Source organism: Melanerpes formicivorus, unplaced genomic scaffold (genome assembly GCF_026170545.1).
Source record: "Melanerpes formicivorus ecotype bairdi unplaced genomic scaffold, bMelFor1.0.p_v2 SCAF_6, whole genome shotgun sequence".
NCBI classification, from domain to species: Eukaryota; Metazoa; Chordata; class Aves; order Piciformes; family Picidae; genus Melanerpes; species Melanerpes formicivorus.
Genome location: NW_027142358.1, coordinates 14,171,289 through 14,189,705, shown reverse-complemented (window position 1 = coordinate 14,189,705; position 18,417 = coordinate 14,171,289). Strand labels below are relative to the sequence as shown.

At 38.0% G+C, this 18,417-nt stretch overlaps 1 protein-coding gene and 1 long non-coding RNA gene across 5 annotated transcripts in view; one reads left to right on the top strand and one right to left on the bottom strand.

The window, feature by feature from the left end:
- Nucleotides 1–9,503, top strand: part of LOC137441897 (uncharacterized) — a 37,538-nt gene extending 28,035 nt beyond the window's left edge. The window contains exons 2-3 of the long non-coding RNA XR_010987515.1: nt 1,999–2,122; nt 9,064–9,503. This is a non-coding gene — a long non-coding RNA (uncharacterized lncRNA). The remainder of the gene's footprint in view (nt 1–1,998; nt 2,123–9,063) is intronic.
- The window catches only part of ADK (adenosine kinase), a 286,470-nt gene continuing 268,145 nt past the window's right edge, over nt 93–18,417 (bottom strand). For all 4 annotated transcript variants that reach the window (XM_068139861.1, XM_068139863.1, XM_068139859.1 and 1 more), the window contains exons 10-11: nt 18,064–18,150; nt 93–453 (exon numbers count right to left, since the gene is read on the bottom strand). In XM_068139861.1, coding sequence (XP_067995962.1) covers nt 329–453; nt 18,064–18,150 — 212 coding nt within the window. In that variant the 3' untranslated portion in view covers nt 93–328. The remainder of the gene's footprint in view (nt 454–18,063; nt 18,151–18,417) is intronic.

Here is an 18,417-nt window from a genome sequence, read left to right as displayed (position 1 = left end):
CAACAGAAGTATTTTAATGGTGTTAATCAGCAGAGTCATTTATGTTGGACTTCTTTATAAACTGTGTAAACAGAACAATTTTTCCTGATGGATGAGAGAAAAAAGCTTTATTTAGCACTGTTTCAGAAGTTAAGACTACTGAGACATTGTAGTGGTATGAGAAGGAAACTGCCATGGAAATATGTATTTTGTTGAGAATGCAATGAACAGAAGTACAGAAGCGTTGATGCAGGTAATAGGAAAGATGAGGAAAGGGAAGGAGGAAAAAATTAGGCAGCAATCCCATGGTGACATGGGATTTACTTTTGATCCTTCCAATTCACCAGTATCAGTGAAAGTCAGGCTTCTCTGGGAAGGTGCAACCTGAACGCTTGATAATTACGCTAGCTGCATAATGTCCGGCCCGGATGCACTCGGTCACTGGCCGGTCATAGACGAGCTGTGAGAGAAAACCTATGGAACAAAGAGGGAAGGAAAGAGAAGGAAGAAAATGGTTAATTAGTTTTTTGAGTGTATCAGCTTGTCACATGGTAAAGCACTGAATATTGGTCTAGCTGTATGTACATAGCCTGGCTAGTTTGAATTTAGTATTGTGCTGGAGCATTGCTGCGCTAGAGAGCTGTGCTGTTACTTCTACCTGAAGTCTCCATTTGGTAGCTTCAATAAATTTTAAAGACTACCAAAACTAATATTTATTAGTGTCCTTCTTTCCAGAAAGAATTTCTGATTGCTCAAATACCATATTAAAAACAAAGTTTTCCTTGTTGTGTTCCTTCTGTTCATACTGGCTAGTTACAGCCCCATACCCCTGTCACTCTATGAGCTTTGCTCAAAGAAAGAGTAAAAAAAAACCCAACATCTAAAAAAGAAATATTATCTGTATCCACAGTTGCAAGTGTTCACAATGAAAAGGAGGTGAGAAATTTTTACCTGATGAAGAAAGATAGGTGACATCTGTTGTCCTGATTATAGGAAATACCTAAGATTTCAGAAAACATGGGCACCTCTGAACAGGTCAGGTACCTATGTAAAGAGCAAACTGTATGCAGATCCAAGCACCTCTCAGAACCAGGGCACTTGGTTAACTGCTTTAGCTCACAAAGCCCTAGCAGGCATGGTTTAGAAAACTGGAATCCACTCACTGGGAGCTGGGTGCTTTGAAAACCAGAGCACCTTGTTATATAATATAAGCAGAGTCCCAAAGAAGAGATTATTCATTATGTACTGAGAAGAGTTAAGTACAAGTGGCACCAGAAATTTTATGGATTGAGCCCCTCCTTTCTGAAACATTTTTGTCTTGGGTGAAACTATTGTGACTGAAAGCATGACAGAACTTATGGCAGAGGTGAAACATGTTTGTAGATTTGGAAGAGGTTTTCGAGATGTGAAATTTAAAACTCAACTCTGTCACTCTAAAGGTAATACTTTGCTTGCTTTTATTTTGCTTTTTAACGTTTCAGATGTATCTACCTTCCTCATCCAATCACAGAAGAAAAGTGAGACTTGCCCAGAACAGTAAGAATTCTAGCAAGCTGAAACATATTCTTTCCAAAGGATTCATCTACCATTTCAAGCTCCTGTGTCATGCTCTGACAGGCTTTGGGCCTTGACAGTACAAATCTAGTCTTGAAACTATGTCTCTCATAAGTACATGGTTTAGTTGGTTGGGTGGTGTTGGATGATAGGTTGGATGCAATGATCTTGAAGGTCTCTTCCAACCTGGTCCATTCCATTCCATTCCATTCCATTCCATTCCATTCCATTCCATTCCATTCCATTCCACTCCATTCCACTCCATTCCATTCCATTCCATTATGTAGCTCACAGGTAATAAATTCTGATGCACTACAAATTTAGATTCAGAGATTCTGTTTCACTAGCTTGCTTTCAAATACACTTTCTCTGTTCAGGTTGGTTACTGTTGGAACAAAACCCTCTACATTATATTGTGATGCACTCATTTAACCTCTCTCCTTTTCTAAATATTTCCTTCTGTAGCACGTGAGAGCATACTTTTAGAAGATGATAAAAATATTATCCTATGCAATAATGTCTGCTCCTTGAAGATCAAAACTAATGTAAAGCATGAAAAATAAGGTTGGATTAATGAAGGATAATGCTGGTGAGTAACAGGCCCCATTTTCATGAATTACCAACATCTATCTTGGTTTCTCAGTCATGACTGATAGTGAGAGGAGGCCTAGTTGATGTGTAATTTGAACTGCCCTGAATGGGAGAAGAGTTTGAAACTACTAAATTTATAAATCAAATGCTTTTCTTTATAAAGTAGGCATTTTAGTTGACAGTGAGGAGAAAACCTAGATGTCTCTAATATCAGTACTTTTCTAGAGAACTACATGCTAGCTGGAATCCACAGAATTGACTGACACTATCTGGAAAAGAATGATTGCTTCACTAACAAAAGTTAAACCCACGAGTACAAGTGGAGAAGACAGGAGTTTTCAGTATATGAAGATGAGAATCTGAAGCAGGAAGAAACTGTGCTATGAAAGATATCACTGTTGGCAGTCAGGGGATGACAGACAACGTGACTATGACAGAAGGATCCAGCTGTAATAGTTGGGTAACAGTTGGGAAATCCAAACAGTATGCCTGGCAAAAATCAGACCATTTCTGAATAGTAATATGAAAATGGTCTGCTCTCCATTAAATTCACATGCATTCTTAGGAGAAAGTTTCTTGGATACATGAAGAATGTTAATAATTAAATTTAAACTGCCTGGGAGGCAGGAGCTTGCCAGTGTGCTTCTGGGTGGTTAAAACTTGAGAGCAAGTTGTAACTGTATGTAAAATGAGGCTGTTAAGACAGTCCATTTCTGATTCAGTAAGTATTGAAGATAGACTGGGAAGGCCTCCAAAGGCAAATACAAGGCTTGGTTTTCTGCAGAGCACGAATTTACAGAAGGGTTTATACAAGAAAGAATTCTGCTCTATGTTTATGATCAAGGCATCAAACATAGATGAAGACAAGAAAATGCAAGGAACAAAGGACCGTAAAACATGAATTATTTTTCAATATCAACTAGACAGAGACTGTCATTACCTCCCAGGTTCACTGCATTTTGAGCTAGTATGTACTTTGTGCTTTCAGTGAAGCTACTTATTTATTTTGATCCAAGTGAAAGCCAAATCAGGAGAAAAAAGCAGCCTGTTCTAATTGGGGATAGAGAAGAGAGATCTCTGTGATTTCAGGGTGGTGGAGAAATGACATTAAGTAGAGCTGTCATAGATGAGTTATGTAGAAACTGCAGTAAGGAGTTTGCCCTCAAACCATTAATGTCTGTTGAGTTTCTCTTAAAAAGGTATGCATTTCATAGATGAAATAGAAGTATCTGACACAATATCACATCAAATGACAATACAAACATACATATCACAAACACAGAATTACATCACATACTAAGATGAGGCAGTAGGGAAAGCAGATCCCAAGGGAATGAGCACCAGAAAGCACTGTTGCTTGAGCTGAGAACCAGAGCACTCTTATTAGGTTGGCTGCCTTAGCTGTAGAACATTCTTTTTTAATTAATGCAGTAAAAAGCAACATGGTCAGAATATAATTCAAAATTGCCTCCTCCAGGTACTGTGCACATACTCTCATGGCATTGATTTAGACCTTCAAGTTCCAGCTGAAGAAGTTCCAGCCTCACCTGTTTTTCACCATTTCTTTGTGGCTTCTATAACCTGACACTGTCAAAATGAGCCAAATTAGTTTGAACAGTAAGCTGTTGAACAGTAGATCTTTGCTAACCCAGCTGATTTAAACTGAAGTGGGTTAGTGAGTACTCAAACAGCTCAGCCAGTGAGGAAGCAGTGGAGGGAAGATGATAAGCAGTTAAAGGCTGTAACCTCTTTAAGGTGCCATAGCTGGAAATGCAAGGAGATAAGTGAACATGGCTTCAGACTTTCTTCACACTCCTACAATTTCATAGACAGAAAGAGCAGGATTGAACTCTGATCCTCTATTATAGGCCTGGGATTACAGAACTAGATCACCCCAGCACATGCTCATGTAGCTCAGAAACTATTTTAACTTCTGCCATGGCCTAAGCTAGTTTATGGCTATCACTGTCATGGAGTAAATAAAGCAGGAGTATATTCTGGCTACACAAGACAACCTCACTTCAAAGATTCTACCAAAACAACTTCAGGCAATATTGTCTACCATATTCTCATTGCAGACATTTTGCACTAGTGCTTCTAGACTGCAAAAGCTGTAGATAGTGTTACATGCATTTTGTACCATTCTCTTCATAACAGAACACTGAGGCAAAAAATAAACTCAAGGCTTTTCCATTAGTCTGCCTCCTGCTCTGGCATACAAAGTGCTTGTTGTTTATTAAGAGAAATGACAGTTGCAGGATGTCTAGAAGGCTACCTTGCTGTAATTAGCCATCTTGGTAAACTTTCAGAGTAGACTGGGATGCCTTTTGTTCCTCACAAGCACAGATAGCCAAGTAACCACCTTGTACGTAGTCACGGTAAGAACTTTGGAACTGTGTCCAATTCATCTCACTTATTGAACATCTTCTTAAAAGTATTCCCAGATGATACAACTGTTTATAACGCACCAATAGCTATTTTTTGTCCCCTAATTATTTCTTTTCTGCTCTGTAAAGTGTCTCTGCAATGACTTTGCTCTGAAAAGTGTGCCTAAAGTAACTGAGAATTAATCTTTACTACCTCCAGCTTCTTTACTACGTACTCTCAAAGACAATGTTTGTAATTGTTTGGTCTGCAAACAGAAGGAAGGATGGAAAAGTCACGTTGCTTTCTTCCTTATTGTGCTTGCCACCAAATGAAAAGTTCAGTAAGCCAAGTACCAGAAGTGATGCTTGAGCCTCAAAATCCAGACCCAAGCCAAGGCTCTCACTGAAACCAAGTCTGAAAAGGCACAACAAGACAATCCACTGACACAAAAGTTGTTGTCTTTGTTACCTCTAAGAGCTGAGTAGCACTTAAAAATCATTTTAGAGACAATATAATTGAAATCAGTTCGAAAGTTTTGTTTCCAGATTATCAGAGGTAATTCTAAATGAACACCTAGTGCTAGCAGAGTTGGATAGCAAATTGGGACTTCAATAACAGAGATTTTAAAACAGTTCTGGTCTGCTTCAGTAATGGTTTAACAACACTTAAAAACAGCTCATACTGAAGCCAAATGTTTCACGTCAAATTGTACACTTGACAATTAATTTTCATGACTGTTAATTACTAATGCTGTCTGGAAATCCATTTATAGCCTTCGACACCCAGCTCCCCCACTACTAGTCTTTCTCCAGTTTCTCTCACACTTCCAACATTTACAAAATGCCCATGGCAAAATCAATGTATTTTTAAAAAAATGTGAGAGAGAAAAGCAGGAAAAAAGCAATTAACAAATGCATTAATTATCAACAATTAAAATCTGACCCTGACTCAGAGCCCCTCAAAGACATTTTGCTATGTGATATTCCTAGACAATCCTCCTCTTCCAGCTGAACCACGAAGAACCTCATAGAATCCAATGCTAGCCAGGCCATTCACCAGCAAAATTGTCCCAGCTACAGAAAGGATCACTAACAGCTCAGCTTCCTCCTCTATTTTTTTTTTTTTTTGGTATTTAAAGTTTCTACAGCTTGATTTGTCAACTGTCTTTTAAAAATTCGTGTTATTCCACCATGGGGGACAGTTGCAAGCACCTTTTCACACTCTCGTTCACGTACAGCATTTATCACAGTTGCTCGAACGCTCATCTATTTTTATGTGATCCCACTAGCTTTCCAGGCCAGCCATCTGGGAAGATGCAGTTTTCAAGAAGCATTACTCTAGCAATTTAAAGCCTTGTAGCCGATATGACTGAGGCTTTTTTGGATGTCTTTTAGCACTGTTGGAGTAGGTTAATGTTGTGGAAGCACAAGTCTGGTCAGTTGGAATCAGGTGGTTAGCAATGCTGGTGCCAAGATCCAACCAGACAATCTAGATTTTTGTAAAAGATGTTGGCATCAGATGATTCTGCAATATAGTCACTGAAAGACTGTATGTCAACATGCTGAGGTTTCTCCTTTTCTAATTTTGTGGCAGATGGTGGATATTACAGCCAAGAACTGTGGTAAGCCGGAGGCCCTGCCCATTGCTATCAAACCGAATGTTGGCTATTCTAAATGGAAGTGCTTCGAATAAGGGTGGGACTTGGCTTCTGTTTTCCTGTATTTTTGGCACTGTGGTCTGACACATTAGACTTATAGTATATAAGACAAATTAAATGTAAGCATCTTCAAATACACTGTGCTTCTTTCAACCTTTGAATACCTTAGCATTTTCTTTCTCAAAATACAGTGTAGGAATTATTTCACATGTGCATATATATGTTATTAATTGCAAATGTGTATGTGTACAAACAAGCATCTTTCCCTCTCTTTTAAAATGAAATGGCTCTGTGCTTCTACAGAACTGCAGTGCCAGGCTAATTACAAGTGAGAGAAAAAAGGTTACCAACCCTTTCAGAAAAACAGTCATTTAAGATGTGTATCTAACAAGTGGCAACCTTGAATTCTCACTCTTACTGAAAATAACATTAGGAAACCCTGCTTGACTATATCACTGGAGGAAAGTTTTAATAAAAACTAATTAAACTACAAAAATCTCAAGTGGTTAACTGATTTTAGGGGCTAAATTTCTGGTAATTCTAATTATTCTCTTGTGGCTTCACTTAGTGTTTCACAAGCATGACAGATGACAATGAAAAACTGCAGTTAAATTCATCCTGCCTGACACCATGCTAAGCACTAGCTTCTCCCTCTCCAAGTAAAATCAATACCATGTTTGTGTAAACACGTTTACAGCTTTATTAGGATGTCTCACTTGTTCTGTAACAGCTGCTTGAAGCTGTGGTAACAAATCGACTCGACTCCGTTAAACCTAGAGAGCTGAGTAAGAGGCTCATCGATAAGGTTGTTATAAAAATAAACTGCAGGAGATCAAAAAGCTGGAACAAATAGCCTGGTAAATGTCAATATTTTTACTTCCAGAGAATGACAAAACCATGAGATCAAGAATAAAATGTTTTGGAAGTCTATATTTACTTACAAAATGGTCATGTGCTAAATGCATTTCACCGTCGATGTGCAACCCTCTCACATAAACTTCTTATTTTTTAATCACCAGTATGAATACTAAAGCCAGCATGCTTTCAGGAAAAGCAGAGAGTATTGGTATTGCTGTCCCAGTCCCTCTTTTTTCTTGATATTTATGGAGGCATTTTGAATGCATTGAATTTCTATAAGGATCACTCAGATGGGTGTACATCTTCCTTAGTCTGGGGTGATAGAGTCATTTATGGACAAGGCAAATAATACAACTTTGCATTCAATAGACAACTATGAGTAAGTGAAATAAGTGTTCTCTGTTTAGCAGCCTGTTCCTGGAATGGAGAGGAGGTGCTGAATATACAAAGCAAAACAGAAATAAGATTCAGACTCTAATGCTTTAAAAACTATTACATGAGGAAAACATTAAAGAGTCCTGCAAAAATGTGACAATAAAAAAGCTGAAATAAAATTTCACTATATCCCTGTAATTCCATTAGGAAACAGCTACTCGGGGCTGAGTACTTTTATTGCTTTGCAATTGTCATTAACACTGTTTGGATCTACAGGGCCACCTTACTGCAGCTCATCAAATAAAGTGTCATCATACTTCCCAAGGCCTTTGTACACACTTGGCCCATCAGAGACTCTCGTTAAAGAAAATTAGCACTCGTGTTTCTTTGATGCTTTTGTGCAAGGAGGAATTGTGGTTATAAGTCTGTAGTGGTTTGGTCCTGGAGACTGTGCAATGGATGGAGAAAACTTAGATCCTGATTTGAAGCCTACTGAGATTGATGGGAATTTTCCTGTTGCTGGCCTAAGCCTTGACTGAGCACTGTACACCCTTTGGTGGGTAAGAGCCCAAAGCTGGAAGACAGGTGTGTTTTATACTGTGACATCCTCCACATTAATCATCCTCAGTGAACTCTATTTACAGCCTGTTGCGTATCACCTCTGTTAAGCTCCCCAACACATCTTATTGCCTAAGGAAACAATCATTTCAGTCTGCAATATGCTCCAGTAAAGATGAGATGGAGAAAACTGGTAACAAAGTTATAGGTTCTGGTGGCTTGGTCCTATTTATAATTTTTAAGACCACATAATGAACTTTGAGAAATTCTCTTTTGGATCAGAATCTAGTGGGTTTGGGCTTATCTCCTACAGCCAAGATAAGGGAAAAATTGATTAAAACCCCCTCAATCAAGTATTTTCACTGAAGCATCTTCTCTAGCTACAGAAATAAAACTACTTTCTAGTCTGATATTTCTCTTTGTTTTTCCTAAAAACATTTCTCAGAAAGTTTCCTAGACGTGTTTCTCAAAAGCTAAAATTCTCCTTAGCCGTTTTTGAGACAGCAGAATGAAATAAGCTTTCTTTTGTTTTACCTGAGGAAATTTTCTGCGCCTTAGTGGTGCAGATTACTACACCTACTGCTTGGGATAAGAGGAAGAGAATTTCACTAGTTTAATGTAGAAATAATGAAGTTCTAACCATAACAAAACAGAATACTATGCACTATGTGCTACTTGGTTTCTAACTTACTATTCAAGTACAAAAAAAGGGTATGCTAATGTAACTTCACAGCTGAAAACCACACACAGAGCAATGATCTCTCAGTAAGGTTCTGTTTCAAGGTATGCTTTTGCACAATCAGGCCAGCACCATGCAAAGAGAGCCAAACCCCAACACTGTGCAGCAGGAATAGGGTGACTAGCCAGCCTATGAATTTTTTGATTTGTGTGGGCTAACTAGCTGACCCTAGCATTATATTAATAATGTTCCCATTTTAACACACTGGTATTTAGTATCTTTTGCCTCTTTGAATATCTGTTACAGTCCTGGACTGATACAAATAACGTACTGATCACCAATAACAGTAATGTCTCTTTAAGCAGAGCTGGAGGCATGTCAAACACATGCACTCCTATTACTACTGCTTTCAACAGGGACAATGTTTTTCTCTTTTTTATTGCAGCCTTCCCACTTCAAGTATGAGCCCATTTCAGCATGGGGGAGCGAACAAACTATGGGAGATGTCACTATCCTACAGCTGCAAGTGAATGAGGATTCTGCTAGTTAATGCCACAGCCTGAGAAATACCTTTATGGTCACTGCGTCAGTCTCCACAGCGCCACACCAAGTCATGTTAGATGAGAAATGGGTAACATATTTCAACATATTTTAAAATGTCTCTGTGTTTTGTTGTATCTCCTGTGAATATATACCATCACCTTAATCTGACACACTGTTTCTTAGGGGACTATATCCTACCCTGATTCCCAGGGGAATGTTCTTGATGATCCAATCTGGCTAGTGCCTCTGTCTCTACTCAGAATACATTAAAATAACACAAAAATGTTACCAACAGTCTGCAAGCAAGGTAATAATAACTCATTAAAGTAATTTCTAACCTTCCACATGAGCATTTTCTTTATCATTACATGATTTTCTAACACATGACACATTAGCATAAAATAAAATGTTATGAGGACAGGGATAGTAGGCATGACAAAGTATTTTAAATGGGGATGATTTGCTTTGAGGCATTAAGTCAATTTGTAATTGTCCCATAGCTATTACAGCAAAAATTGGAACTTTATAATTGGTTTTGAAAATCTGTTTTTAACAGAGTATGTTTGGTTTATAAAATGTATGCAACCTATTCAATGTTTATGTCTCACAAACCCTGTCCAGAATGCCACTGAATTTATGGTGATGTAAATTAGGCCTTTTAAAACCCTACTTTGCAAAATATTAGTTTTCTTGCTGTGCACTGAATTTCCCTTAACACTGACAGTGTCACTGACAGGAAAAAAAGGTACAGTAGCAAGAAGGATCAGGTCCTGCTCCAGTCTAATTGGAAACTTCTGAGGGCTTTTCATTCCATGCACTGATTCTTTTCAACAGGTCTCACACTTCCACATGTTATGCAAAAAGTGAGAGCAAGTATAGCAATGTTTTACTTTACATTACCTCACTTGCACTACTGTGTCCAGCTCTGGTGCCCTCAACACAAGAAAGACATGGACCTTGTGAAGCATGTCCAGAGGAGGGCCATGAAAATGATCGGGGGTTGGAACACCTGTCCTTTGATGGCAGGCTGAGAGAGCTGGGGTTGTTCAGCCTGGAGAAGAGAAGGCTTCAGGGAGATCTAATAGTGGCCTTCCAGGACCTCAAAGGGGTCTAAAAGAAGGCTGGAGAGGGACTGTTTATAAAGGCCTGTAGGGATAGGATGAGAGTCAATGATTTTAAATTAGAGAAGAGTAGAGTTAGGCTGGACATTAGGAGAAAGTTCTTTACCATGAGGGTAGTGGAACACTGGAATAGACTGTCCAGGGAGGTGGTTGAAGCCCCATCCCCGGAGATACTCAGCATGAGGCTCAATAGGGCGCTGGGCCATCTGATCCAGTGGAGGACATCCCTGCTCACTGCAGGGGGGGGTTGGACCAGATGACCTTTGGAGGTCTCTTCCAACCCAAACCCTTCTATGATTAATTTGACTATGTATTTTTATGGATTGCCTTTAAATTGTGTAGTTGAAAATGTGAATTATCATATCTAAGTTCCTTTATTTCAATAAAAAACATGTATGTACTATAACTAAGATGAACAGTTCAAAGCAAAATGAAGGGCATCAATTACAAAAACACAATTAGACCGGACTGGATCACAAATTATACTTGGATGACACTTGCTATCAGTTTTAAGCACAATGCCAGCACAGAAGAATGCATTATTTCCAAAGAAATAATTTGAACAGAAGTTGTTAATGAGTGAAGGAGGGAATTAAAAAGAAGTGATATTCCATGTTTTCCCTGAGTGGTATCTATTTCCATGTTTTTGCAGTTTGCTGCAATTCAAACTGGCAATTTTCTACATCGTGCCAGTACTAATGTTGAAATTACTAGCAACTGGCTACACTATTGATCAGAGTAATGATGTGCCTCTAGCTGAGACTGAATAAAATCAACTAAGAACATATAATCTGGTAATTTTCTAGTTTGTAGAAGGTGAGTTACAGGTGTAATGTGGCCATCTAATTGCCTAGGTTCAGATGTGATATTCAACTGAGAGAGTTAGAAATGCCATCAGAACACGGGGCAGTAAGTCCTGAATGTGTTGACAAGTTATCCTTTAGCAAGCAAAGACTGATGCCCTATCTGCAGCTCAGCTATTATACTCATGTATGCTGTTTATAAAACAGAGTATTAAAGATGGACAAAACAGTCTATCAGTCAAAAAGCTGGCGACATTAAGAAGTTATTTTTACTTCAAAGCTTTGTATCTCATCAGCCATGATCTCAGTAAGAAGAAGATTGCTCAGAGGTAATTAGCCACCCATGTTCATAGAATCATAGAATCAATAAGGTTGGAAAAGACCTCAAAGATCATCAAGTCCAACCTGTCACCATGTTGCATAAATGAAGACTAAGAGAGTGCTGATTTCTGTTAGAACATTTATCTTTACTTCAAAGAAAGGACAGAACAACTCAAAGTAGCACCCTCTTGTCTCTTTGCTCATGAAGACAAATTTTGTAGCTAGATCCAGCCATGACAAGGTACATGCACATACATGTTTAACTGATAGCACCAAAAACATTTTACTCCTCGCTCCTAGATAGCACAAAAAAGTTGCATCTCAGAGCTGTGGTGTCACCAGAAGGCAGTACTTCATAATAGTGATATTTTGTCCACTATATTTCTCTCTATCAAATGTGATTGGCAAATGATGGTGACTTCCTAAGGTATCTTAAGTAAGTATAAAAACCTTATACAAATCAAAGACCACTGTAAGTTGATTAGGTACCTTCTGATACTGCACTCCTGCTGTTCAGTAAAGAACTGCTCCTAGTTCCTCGAACTTGTTTCAACAAATCTAGCATGTTTTAGGGGTGGTGGATACTGAGGGGAGGGCAGGTCCTTCTGGCATGTTTAGCACTCCTGACATAGCCATATAACAACTATCTGTAAGAACTTCACTTTGCACATGTGCATGTCTCCATCCACACAATTCTTTCACATGAATAGGGAACTTATTAGGAAAAATAATGAATACACTGACCATTTTTGCCCTATATCAGATTTACTGTTAGAAGATGGAATTCTCATTGTATAAGCTTCATTTTTTTTTATTCAGTTAGCTTCTAGTCTTTAGCCACCAACACTGCCCTCAAAAGGTGGGTTGGATTTTCAGAGGAGCAGAAAATGGCACCTGGGAGCCTAATTCCTATAGGACTAGAACTCACAGGATCATAGCACAATTTAGCTTGGAAGGTATGTTCTAGGTCACTTGCTCCAGCCCCTGGCTTAAGGCAGGGCAAACACAGATCATGTTAAGTACCACCTAGGTGATCTTTATTTTAAAGATTCTTGGATTCCATCCATAAATGATGGTTTCTGGAGAACAGCAGTATAAGAATTATTATACTGGATTAAATTCTGTTTCCATTTTTGTTAAGTAGTACACTTGTTTAAATCCTCCAGCTTCAGTCAAGGTGTTCCAAATTTCTACCAGTGTGTTTTGAAAACAGAACCAGAACTTTTTTTTCTTTTAAAGTTACTTAATCAAACTTTTAATAGTAAAGGAGGAATGGTGAGCAATTACTCCAGGCACTATGGGCTTTTTTTAAACCTGTATTTCTTGTGCCATGTTTATTTATAAACACATGTATATGCATAATATATTCAATGAATGTTTCATATTAAGGATTATATTTTAATGTTTCAATAGTGTGGAAGCATACCAAACATTACTTAGCTCTGAAACCAAAGTGGAATCTCATCCTCTAGAAAATAATTTGCATTTATCTCATGAAAACAGGCCAAAATTGTAACAACATGATGACCTTTAGCAAAATTCTTAGGAATCCAAGGTCTCTATGTAATTTGTAGAAGCATTTAAATTAAGATGGAAAAATAATGTTTAGAATTAACATCCATGTTATAGATGAGGGAATGGCTTTATTGAGCCAGTTTAGCAACAGAAACAAAAAGAGTGAAGTATCACCACTAAGCCCCTGAAAAGATAAGGATGCCACAAGGTACACACATGCAAGGACATTTGCTGCTGCCCCTGTCTTCTATCAGAGCAGTTCTCTGATAGCTGAGACAGTAGTTGGCCATCTCATAAGATTCACACTAGGTTTCACAAGAAAGAGAGAGAATTGCTTATTCTGTAAGCATGTGTACCAAGCCCAATTCTGAATGTAGCTTTCAAGCTGCAGCTAGCAGCTCTACGAGATGCCTGTGTACGTGAAAGATGCCAATGAAATTCTTAAACTGACAAGTGGTTTGAGCCGTTGACCTCAGCTTTGATAGTATCAGAGGCAAATTGCTATCAGCTTGTATTTGGCACTGCACAATGCTTAATGAAGAGCTTCTTCTAGCTTGGGATTTATTTTTCTTAAGAATGGTGTAACATCTTTATAGCATGGTGACAAGTAATATACACTTGTTATGATCATTTTGTCACTGCTTCATCATGCTACTTTAAAATGATTTGTGGCTGTATTTCATACTCTAGTACTTTGCATGCAGTGTATGACCAAATCATACTAGATTACTGAGTCAATACATTTATATTGATAGAACCTGAAGAAACATTGATTTTACAACTTCTCCTATTCATTTATTATGAACTCCCTACCCAGTTCCACTGAGTAGACAGATTCAAGGGGACAGACAGATTCACGGGGAGAGATTTTGCAGGGAACAATGGCACTAAATATCAAAAAAGATGCTTGTTGTCTTCATTAGTTATAGTGGCAATAACAGAGGGGTGTCCAAGCAGAAGGCAGACCTACTCTGGTTAAAGAGAGCAGGATGGCATAAAGAAAAGTGTAAGACAGTAAAACTGTCTACATTTCAAACTATTTATGGCCATTAAATCTGTTTTGATTATTATTCTTGCAAGGGTTTTAAATGGGGACAACTATAAATAAATAAATAAACAGATAATATAATGAGTAATAGAATGTTCCCCAAACTCTACAAACAAAGGCTGTAATTTCATTGAGTGGACTGTTGTGATGTCAGTGAAGTTGAAGTGATTTGTCAATGTGGAGGTGGAAATGCAACTTTAATTCATGGGTATTTCAAAGATTTATAACCTAAAATCTATGGTACCCTTCATATCCACAAGAGGTGCTGAGATGCTGCAAGGTAAATCATTATTGGTTAAACTTCTCAAGGTAGCAGTGTTGCTGGAAAGCAATAAAGGCAGAACTCTGTTAGTATTGTTTAGAGAAGTGTTTTTAGCATAAAGATACCTGCAGCAATTTTAAAACCCAATTTTATGCATTGCACTGGTCTGAGTGGCAGATGACTTGATGCCTGCAGTAACAGCCAAGAAATTCAGAGACATTCCTAGTGCCAACTTAATAAAAACACATTTTAGCTGAAGAAGGCAGTTTATTTCTTGATGCTAGCTGTTGGAGTGAGCTAGTTCTCATTGGAGGCCAGCAGCTTCATGTCAGAGATACTGAACTCATGAATCAGCTCGCAGAGTTACAAGTGCCCAGGAACTTTGTGTCTTTAAACTTTTTCACAGCTTTAAGGTTTTCAGATCTTCAGTATTTAAGATAGATTCTAGAAAAAACCAAACCAAACCAAAACCCAAACCAAACAAACAACAAAGCCCCAAACAAAAAAAACAACAGACTTCTTATTTTTGAATTTCACATGACGACACACACAAGAGTGATATGCCAAGCTTGCATAATTATCAAGAAGGAATTTCCTTACAATCTGTGAGTTATACCTCTGGAAGTGAGTGCCTCTGTGAAAGACTTTTCAAAATATGATAAAGTCTAATAAACCTGACCTTCTAATGCAAAATAAATCTTGCATGATGGGTTTAGTTCTCATTATATCCCACATTCCTGTTTCAGCCAAGACATTTTCTCCAACAAAATCACTGTTCAGTCACATTATTATCCCAGTCAAGACTGGATGGGCACTTGGTGCCATAGTTTAGCTGATCAGATAGTGTTGGATGATAGGTTGGACTCTATGATCTCAAAGGTCTTTTCCAACATGGTTAACTCTATTCTATTCTGGTTTATTCAGTTGCAGAGAAATATGGGAATCTTTGCCATGGGAGTCTTGTGCTCTGCTGTTTGAATAAAGGAACTATATTTCCAGGAGAGTATATTATAACACTGAGTGCATTTTTTAGCTAAAGGATGAATTTTGAAACTTTTTACTACAAGGACACTAAAATAAAAATATTACATGGAATGTTGCCTAGGTAGTAGCAACTTGATAAAAGATGAGAAAAAAATCTAGAAAAATAGTGAAGAGAATATAACCTTCCCACTGTAAAGCTTCTCTTGGGATAATAATGCTGCATCTGGCTCAACGCTAGAATCAACAGAAGATACATATGTTGAGAAGTATTACCAATGTTACTGCTTAGGTCCTTCTGGTAAGGAGACCATAAAGACCTATTCCTGTTGCAAATATGTACTTTGAAAACTCGTGAAAAGTGTGATATAGATAAAATACAGACATTGCCCCTGAATGAAACAGACGAAATAAAAGCCTACCCAGTTCAGTATCCTATTTCTTCCATATGGGAAGGGAAATGAAATGACTCCACAAAGAAGGAGACCACAGCATGTAAGACTAGAATCAGCTGTGTATCTAGTGTTATGACTCTCAAATCTCCCATCTGGAGTAAACTCAGGAAAATCTGTTCTCTGAGGAAGAATAAATGACCAATTTATTCTTTATGGGGTGACAGAGGAGAATTAAGATATCTTAAAAGCTAATGGAAGAACTATGGATATTTTCAAGCTCATGTTGCTTTGAGTCAAAGCAGAGGAAAATATGGTACAAGAACCTAAGCTCACACAGTGATACTCAGGTAAGTGTCTAACCACAATGAGATTTCAGACAGATTTGCAACTGCTGGGCCAATGTCCGTTACAGAGGGAAAATCATGTGGTGTCCTTTCTTACCCTGGAATCGAGGGAGAACTGTGCAATGTCATGCTACTACTGGACTGTATTGTGCTTGCGTTCCACACAAAAAGCATCTGATGCCTCAGTGCTATTTGTGGGGGACCTGAGGAAAATAACAAATGCCCATAGACAGGTCCAGGGACCTTTGTTAGGATTACCCCAAATATACTGAAGCTTGGCATATCCAGACACATTATCTCAACAGACTTAGAACAACAAAGAGGAGTTGATCTTTCAGAAGACTGATTTTCCTTCCTTTCTTCCCAGTGGAATGAAGGATTTTCCCTTGGAGAAAGGAATTTTACAACTGATCCAAGATCACCCTGATAGGATGTGCCTGAACTCCTTACACTGTTAGTGGAAGGTAGCAGTTTAGAATAGAGTCCAATGTATCAGCCATATCATTCAGGATGTTCAGAATAATTAGTTAAGCCAACATTTTAGCCCTTCTGCAGAAAAACTGCATCCATGACAGCACCAGGTAAAAGGATGTCATTTAAAGAGGAAGGGTAATATGAGACCAGTCAGTTTTTAAAGCCTGATTCTTTAGTTGCATAGTCTTCTTGCAGTGAAACTAGGAGAGGACAAAAGTAGGATTATTAGGGGGGGGGAAAGGCAAGTCCTGATTTCAAAATTTGAAGAACTGAGAATTAGTATGACCTGAGATAAAAATGGCAAGCACATGAAAGGTGCTTCCCATGGAGGCAGGCCTTGATTGGTGTCTACCTTTTTGCTCACCTGCACCCTAACCAGTATTATTGTACTTTCAAATAAAACAGGCAAGATCTTTTTATCTGCCTCCCCCCCCAACAGTGGCTCACTGGCACAGCTGATAGACAAAGCACATGTATACAAGGACAAGCCCTTAAATAAGATCTTATTTATGTTATAATTGCTGCTACCGGTTCCAATTTAGTCTTGATTGTGGTTGAGGCACAATAGAGAGTGACAAGTATGCATTCAAATGTGTATGAATAATATGTCTTAACGTGCTTCCCACTATTTTTGTCCTTTTGAGTTCATGAAAGCACCAAAGCAATGTGTAATAACATTCCTATTTGCAGCCAGATTTAAACATATACTGCAAATGGTTTAAGTGACCTATTAAGTAAGGATGGAATTACTCACATGCTTAAGATTAAGCTTCTGTTGAATACTTTCTTGAAGCAGGACACAATTCTGAAGATTTAATTTGGTAACACACTGCTTGTTATCCTCTTCATAGCTACAAGACTGAGCTCTGCAGTTCTGTTTATAAAGTCTCTTTGGTAATGTTTCAGTAAATTAGTGACTAATGGAGCTCCTTACAGCTACTATGTAGTGGGTATTAGAGCCTTCAGGATGCAATAGTGCATCACTGAACTACATGCATGAAGGTTACAATGAATGACAGAACTTTTGGATTAGATTGGGTTTTGGCTTATATTGAATCACTTTTAAAAACAGGCATAGACATAACATCCTTTTTTTTCCCTTCCCTTAGAGCCTGTGCCAAAAAAAAAATAGTAAGTTTGCAAATGGATATTAAGCAATGCCAGATATTTTCTGGGTTTGTTTTAACAAATTAACCCTTTGTGTTCTTTTCTGATGTCCAAATAATTGTATTGGAAGCAGATGTTCTACCAAAATTGACACAATCAGAAGGCATTATGCTCACTTATTAGCATACTGTTTAATATTCACTACAACCTGTTTTAAAGAACAACAATGTGTTAACATTTAAGCCAGGAGGGATTTCTGTACACTATATAGTACTTGATGCAGCTTGTTTATGTAACAGTCTGACAGATACAATTAATCTCACCAAAACGACCAGAGTACAGCCTAATACCATATCATTTTTAAAGTAATAGAACACACTCTCCCTTTGAAAATTATTACTTCAGGATGCACAGAAAAGCTCTAAAAGAATGAATCTCATTCTGTAGGACAGTTGAATGAAAAAAATGGTAGATTTTACATGGAGAGAACAATAGGATAATCTCCAGTCAAGATAAAGAAGTAAGAAATACCTCCAACAAATGCATCTCCAGCTCCATTGGTGTCCACAATCTCACTCTGATCACTCACCAGCACGGGGTAAGTGGTCACTTCATTTTCTGTAGTGGAAGGGGGGAATAAAACATGAGTTACTTGGAAACATGACATTGAAAAGCAAAACAAACAGTGAAAAATCAAAGCAATTCAAAACTGGAGCTCTGACCTTTAACATGGTAATTTGGATAAAAATAGGTTTTGTTTATATTTCTGTCTGTATTTACTGCATAGGAATACAGAAACACATTTGATCAGGCTATTTGTGGTGGACATTTTCATTAATTATCTCCAGCCCAATTTATATTCTCTATCTCCTAATATTAAGGGCA